The 7,549-nt window shown below is 35.2% G+C and overlaps 1 protein-coding gene across 1 annotated transcript; it reads left to right on the forward strand.

The window, feature by feature from the left end:
• The first annotated feature begins 3,039 nt into the window (after nt 1–3,039).
• LOC149163750 (cytochrome P450 716B1-like) lies at nt 3,040–7,172 on the forward strand. The gene is made up of 3 exons (XM_089431847.1): nt 3,040–4,298; nt 6,325–6,512; nt 6,589–7,172. Exons 1-3 carry the CDS (start codon nt 3,305–3,307, stop codon nt 6,883–6,885), a joined length of 1,479 nt encoding a protein of 492 aa, XP_089287973.1. The 5' UTR covers nt 3,040–3,304; the 3' UTR covers nt 6,886–7,172.
• The last annotated feature ends 377 nt before the right edge of the window (nt 7,173–7,549 follow it).

Below are 7,549 nucleotides of genomic sequence, written 5' to 3' on the forward strand. Positions count from 1 at the left end.
ATGTTTTTGGTACCTATGTTTTTTGGTTGGGGTTCCTCCTCTGCTTCGTCCTCCTCCTCTTCAGGCTCAGGTGGGGGGAATTGCCAACCTTTGGGTTGTTTCCCATTCCTCTTCTTTCTTCATGTGTCTTTCTTGGCTTCAGGGCACATATTTTGAAGATGCCATGTTTGTCTGAAAATTCTACATCTAAAAGTTGTGTTCTCATAATCTAAAAATTTTGTCCAATTCTGTTACTGTGGATCAGTGTATGTGGTCCAGTAAGACTTTGCTAAGATCTACCTCCACACATATTCGTGTGAATGTGTAGATTCTTTCCTGCAATCTTTGGGTGTCTGTCTTGATATATTTCCCAATGATGTTCCCAATACCTACTAGAACATGATTGTCCAAGAAATGTATAGGGAGATTTTACAGCTAGACCCAAATCAAAATTCTGGTAACAACCAAGGTGTTTTCATAAAAATCTAACCAAGGTGTGATGAAAAGACCCGTCGATCCCCAAAACCATGGTCCTTCCTATAGGATAATGTCTCTAGCGTTTGATGATGAGAAATTTACAATGAAGAATCCTTTGGAGAAGAGATGTATTTCACAATGTAATGTCCAATTAGTCAAAAATCAAATGAAATACATCTATTGGTTTTGGCTAGAAACAATTGAAATGACAAATAATGGCTTGTGATTCAAATGTGGCACAATGTTCATCTGTTTCTCGGTTGTCTATATTTAGTTTTGGAGTGGAGTTCAGTTGCTCCACTATGTATGGGTTAGGGGAAGTACCTACATGTTTTGTTGGTTCTGAATCTGCATTTGTTCCTTGTAGGATGTTCTTGAAGGAGAGTCCTCCATTTATATGCTTCTGTTTTGTTTATGTTCCTAAATTTTTTTATATATGTGTTAATGCGCTATTTAAAATTAAAGGATCGATTGCAAGAAAGGATATTATAATCTCTATCGATCCTACTCAATATAGTAATTATGTTAGTACTACATATGCGAACCAATTAGTTATTCTTGAATCAAATATAATTGAAACGATAGATTCGATAAATAAAAAACAATATGACGTAAGCAATCTACAACTAAGTATTTGAGACTATACTTTTGTCTCATAATTCATAGTCAAAACCTTATTTTGTAACAATAGTGATATAAGCTTGGGTTCACCCTAGATGGAATCACTAGGGTCCTTTATCCCAAATATGAAAAAAGACGTTTTTGACAATTTCCTACAAAAAGAAAAAATAATGCTATAAAATGTTACATTGAAACCAAATTCAATAACACCAGAACACATAAAATATATCTCAAAAGTAATTTTCAATAAAACCATAAGACAATCCAAAATATGTAGAACGAATTTGAAAAGATTATCAGAGACAAAAGAAAAGAAGTTAATTGCCTCAAGGACCATAGCGAGAAATTATTGATGCAAATTAAGAAACTAAAGATGAAAGGATATCATTGAAAAACAAATTAGAAGAACTCATCATAAAAGACGTATCAAGGTCTTCATAAAAAACAGTGCAAGTTAAAGAAAAATGAACAAATACTGATCCAGTCAATATAACAATTGAAGAAGATGATAAATCAATTCAGACGATGAAAAATCAAAATGAATATTTTGTAACTAGTTCAACAATATCAGTACTTGAAGTAGATCATGATATTTCCACACACAAGATAAGTGAAAATCAAACCACAAGAACTCCTTATCAACATTTCAATCAGAAGAGAAGACAACTCAATTAGTTTGCATATTTGGATCACTGAAAACAAAAACAACGAACTTATGTTTTGAAGACTACTAATGTCAGTGCAATTCAGTGTTGTGATAAAAATTCATACGAAGTATGAGGTAATCGCAAGATTCCACAAAAGAATAGTTTAGGATGGTCATATCCCTTCTTAGTGCAACAATTTTGTTTATCACTTAGAGGATCCTACCATCTTGTATCAACGAAGATGACAACCCCAAGAATTTGTAAAGGATGTGGACATATTGTCAACAATAAGCTTTGAGGACAAAGTTTTTTGAAGAAGAAAGCAATGTAATGAATATAATTTATATAAAAATAAGATAAATAATAATATAAATAATAATAAAGAATAGTAAATTAAATAGTAATTAGTTTATGAATAGGCATGTGCCTGCCTAAGTATATAAGTGGGCCCTCATTTGTAATATCATCACATCATATCCTTCGTATAATTCTTATATAATATATTTTTGTCCTATCATGAATATTTACATATACTAGATACTTTGAGTATTCTATTATGTTTATGAACTTTGTTTATCACAAGTTGAGCGTGTGAATTAATTGTGGGGATAAGAGTTGTCTTATAAGATGTTGGGGTTTCACTAAACCTTACGCATAATCCTAGTGACAACGTCTTATAATTTAGTAAATCATTTTTCTATTAAGCATTGAGATTGACTTCAATATAGACAACTTACATGTAAAAAAACAAACCAAAACTTTCAAATCAATTTAAAAATTAAATAAATTAATGTCTTTTTTAACCAAGAAAGAAACACACTCTTTTATCTCATAATCATGGATGCACACACTAAAGATAAATGGTGTGGAAGAATAATCCTAATGAACATAGATTGTCAAATGGAACTCAGGTACTCTCTGATGAAAATGGTAAACATTACCTATAGTTTAATAGGTGAATTTTTGCTAAAAAAATAATGGAAATTTTGATATGATTTTTTGATAAAATTTTGGGGAAATTTTTAGAAATACTTATTACCATTGTTAAGTTTCAAAATTTTGAGTCACTACGATGGCTGAATCTACTTCCAGCGGATTAAAAAAAATTATTAAATAAAAAAAAATCCAGTCAAATCATGTTTTTAAAATAACCATTCAAACTAAATTTGAGCCTCAATGGACAACGCGTGAACAGTATACATGGTCGAAAGGTATGTGGCCGTGGTTCATTTTATGGGCTCCATTTGGTTGATAACATGGCAATGAAATAATGACTTCATTTGCTTCATAAGGTGAACATTAGATGTGGTTTAAGCGTATGGGGCTGTAATAGAAGTCTGTGGTGTAGTTCATTTTAATGTGTCTGGTCAATTAATGATGGAAGAAGTAATAGAAGTCTCTGGCTGTAGTTCATTTTATTGTTTGGTTAATGAAAGATAGAAGAAGTAATAGAATTTTGTGGCTGTAGTTTGTTTTATGGTGTCTGGTTAACTAATGAGAGAAGAAGCATTAGAAGTGTGCGAAACGTTTATAATTTCCGCAGGGCTTGGGGTTCTGCTGTTAGTTCAGATGTTGTGAATATGCCTATGGTTTGGAATGGAGGCGTATCAGTGAATACCCAACAACTTGATATGGCAGCACTTCTCACAGCATTTCTTACATTTCTTCTGGCTGGGATCCTTGTCTTCTGTTTTTTCGTCAACAAACGCAGAAGGGCTTCGCCGGGAATTCCACCTGGAGCCTTCGCATGGGATTTCATTGGTGAGATATTTCAATTCCTGGGATGTTATTCGAAGCTCAATCTCCGTGAACTTTATGACAATCGAACGCAGAAATATGGAAGTCCGTTCACAACTTCCATTTTCTGCGAACCAACCATTGTATTTTACAGTCCCGATGGCAACCGCTTCCTGTTTGCCAACGAGAACAAACTGGTAGTCAGCACATGGCCGAGATCAGTGGGAAAGCTTTTCGGAACTAGTTTGCTTAATGCCAGTGGAGACGATGCCAAGAGATTGAAGAGAATGCTCATGACGTTCCTCAGGCCGGAGGCTCTGCAGAAATTCGTGGGCCGAGCGGATTCGATCACCAGATGTCACCTGGCTGAACACTGGATCGGCAGGGACGAAGTTATGGTTTTTCCGCTCATCAAACAATACACCTTCTCCCTGGCTTGTGACTTGTTTGCCAGCATAAACGATGAGGACGACCAAGCCAGGCTTCTATGTAATTTCATGTTGCTGCTGAAAGGAATGCTTCAGATTCCAATAGATCTGCCCGGTACAAGATTTAACAGAGCCAAACATGGAGCCAATGCCATCCGTGAACAACTTGAGGACATCATTCATGAGAGAAAAATTGCATTGGAGGAGAGAAAAGTTTCTCCCGAGCAAGATCTGTTATCCTTCCTACTCTCTAATGTTGACGAGCAAGGTGAATCTCTCACACATGACGAGATTAAGGATAACATCCTCATGCTCTTAATAGCAGGTCATGACACAACAAGCTCTGGCTTGACTGGGCTTATTAAATTCCTGGCAGAGAACCCTCGCTGCTACCAAGGAGTTCTCAACGGTATGTCCAAATATTACCCTCTTTTCATATAAATGTCTAGTAGTTTGCTGCCTGCTCTGAGGGCTCTATAGGTAACAAAAACAAAAATCAGAGTTATCTTAAGAACATGGGAGCCCCCACGTCAAGATGTTGATGTTTTTCTTTTCGGTGAAAAAAGTGGCAGGTTTATCGATTTTCTTTTTAAAAAATGGCTTTCCGTTTCCAATATCCCAAAATCACTTGTTGTACTCTGAAAAACTCAAGAAGAAAATTATAATTTTGTATCAAACTTCTGTCTGTCTCTGAATCTGCATCAATGCATTCCCCTCTGCTGCAATGCATTCATAAAACTGAAAATGGCAACTTTAAAATTTAACAACAAAACAAATTCATTCACCTAAAATTTCATCTCTGACACCCAGAAAATATCCTTATGAAAGTACAAGACAATATTAAATTCATCAGCATCTAAAACCAATTCATTCGCATAAAAGGTCAAAAATTGCTTATTATATACAAGGAACTGCTACAGAGTAACCCACATCAGAAAGAAATAGGGCACGCCTCTAGATATCAACTTCGGACACAGCCCCAATTTTTTTCTCTAGGAATCCAAGGAAAAAAATCCATTTGCTTCGGGTTTTCTGTAAATATTAAGCATTATATAGTAAGTCAATGATTGTTTTATTGTTTTTATATCTTGTAAATAAGATAAGAATAAAGTAATATAAAAAACAAGATATAAAAATGAACCAATCATGTAACTTATTACATGATGCTTGATATTTTCCCTCCCTCCCTCTCTTTAAATGCCAGACTAGCCTCTAATCTCCCCCTCGAATATCTCTGATCTTCCCCTCAAATATCACTAAGGGCTCCTATGAAACAAAGCATATGTAACAGAACACCAAGTCTAAAAGTACTGAACAGAATGACAGGAGCTGCGAAATGTGGAAGCATTGGGTTACTGAACGTGGGAGAAATCAGTTAGCAAGGATGCTCCGCATCACTAAATTTTAAAAATTGTGTTCCCAAGTGAACATGAAGCACCAGACATACTTGCAATTAATGTCAGAGTTCTCAAGTGACCCTGAAGCACCAGACAGACTTGCAATTGATGCCTCTCTATCCTGAAACTTTGATGTAACATGTTTCTTTTACCTGAAACTCTTCAAAATGTGAATATTTCAGGATGGGCAGGACAAGCACTAATGTCAAGTCCATCTGATGCTTAAGGTTGGCCAAGTTCTCAGACTTGCAGTTGATGCCTCTCTATCCTGAAATTTTGATGTAACATGTTTTTTAATCTAAAACTCTTCAAAATGTGAAGATTTCAGGATGGGCAGGACAAGCAGTAATGTCAAGTCTATCTGATGCTTAAGGTTGGCCAAGTTCTCATGGATACAGAGTGTTGATCAATTTTGGAGGATCTGTCATTGGATTAGAATATTAACTTTGATCTTTTCTCAAGGATTGTGGTAGATTTAAAATTGGGTAGAATCTCCAAACTCATAATTCCACCCTAAACTAAATTTTGGGTATATTTAAAATGGGGCTAAATCTCCAAACTCATCGTTCCACCATAAATTGAACTAGTTTCCTAGAGAAACTTTGAAATGCCTAAAAATTTTCCTTAATTTTAATCAAATTTGTAACTTAAAAGCAAGGTGCTTTGATACAAAAATAAATTTTATCTATATGTTAACTCAAACCCATCTAAACTCAGGGTTTACCTTCAGATTGAAAACCTCCAGAAATGCTTCTCTCTAGACTCTAATTCACAGAAATGGCTGACATATGTATAATAGATGGTGGAGTCAATACTGGTATTGAATCTATACAATATATTAGATGCATGGAATACAACACAGGGACAAATCTATCTGCACTCTGATATGCATCATCCTCCTGCAATTACACAATATAATCAACGGATTCATGGCTTTCCAAGCAATTATATCATTTGGTATCTAAATGACAGAACTATGAGGATATGGGGATAAATAATTTAAAAGTTTTATTAGTTATTATTATCTGATAATTGCAGAGCAGTTGGAGATCTCAGCTACAAAGGAGGCGGGGCAACTTCTAGAGTGGGGGGATCTCCAAAGAATGAAGTATTCATGGCGAGTTGCACAGGAAGCGCTTCGACTGCAGCCTCCTGTAGGCGGAGGTTTTCGTAAGGCCATCAAAGACTTCAAATATGGCGGATTCACAATCCCTAAAGGGTGGAAGGTGAGCCCCATCACACTCTGTCTCTCTCCTTGTGGAAGATTATAGAAAAACTCTTACTGTTTTTGGGCATATGCAGATTCATTGGACCGTGAATTCCACCAACAGAAAATCTGAGTATTTCAGCAATCCAGATAAATTCGATCCTTCGAGATTCGAAGGAGAGGGGCCTTCTCCCTACACGTTTGTTCCATTTGGAGGAGGACCACGAATGTGCCCTGGTAACGAGTTTGCTCGAATGGTAATACTGGTTTTTCTGCATTATGTCGTGAAAACCTTTAAGTGGAATTTGGTGGATCCGAGCGAGAAGGTCACCGTGGACCCTATGCCTGCTCCTGCCAAAGGACTACCAGTGAAACTTTTCCCACACGATTAAAGGATAAGTTTGACTGGTATAAATGTGATGGATTTTTATTTCCCTCTAAAGTTTTATAGCGTCTCTGAACGATTGGAGTTGATGGGGTAAATGCTCGCCACTTAGTTTCAAATTCGAAAAATTTCTACTTAAATTTGATTTAAATCTTGATTAGATTTACTTGATATAGTTAGCTAGCTATTATATTTAGTTATATATACGTTTGACTTGTATAAATATAATGGAAAATTATGTTTCTGTATAGTTTTAATCCAGCCAGAGCAGTCAAGAGATTGATTTAATTCAAATCTTGCTTAAACTTGCTTGACATAGTTTGCCAACTATTATATCCGGTAGAAGATAAGTATAACTTGTATAAATAAAATGAAAAATTGTCTCCTTATAATTTTAACCCATAATAATAGTGATCATCATGCATTTCTATTTGAGTTCTAGCTAAACATATCCGAAATGGTTTGCAAATGATTATCTCACATAGAAAATTATAATAACATTAGTTAAATATTTTTTTTCGGAAAGAAAAATCAGTGACTTTCTATTAATAAAAATGAAAACTTACATTTAGTAGATGCATTCAAGTATTTAGAGATTGTCCCGTACCACCTGTGTGCATGATACATACAAAGTAGCAAAGCTATCAAAGAATAGAAAATAAAAATAAAAA

Source organism: Pinus tabuliformis, chromosome 5_1 (genome assembly GCF_031772625.1).
Source record: "Pinus tabuliformis cultivar Carrire ecotype Pingquan chromosome 5_1, CPIR1, whole genome shotgun sequence".
Classification (NCBI taxonomy): Eukaryota; Viridiplantae; Streptophyta; class Pinopsida; order Pinales; family Pinaceae; genus Pinus; species Pinus tabuliformis.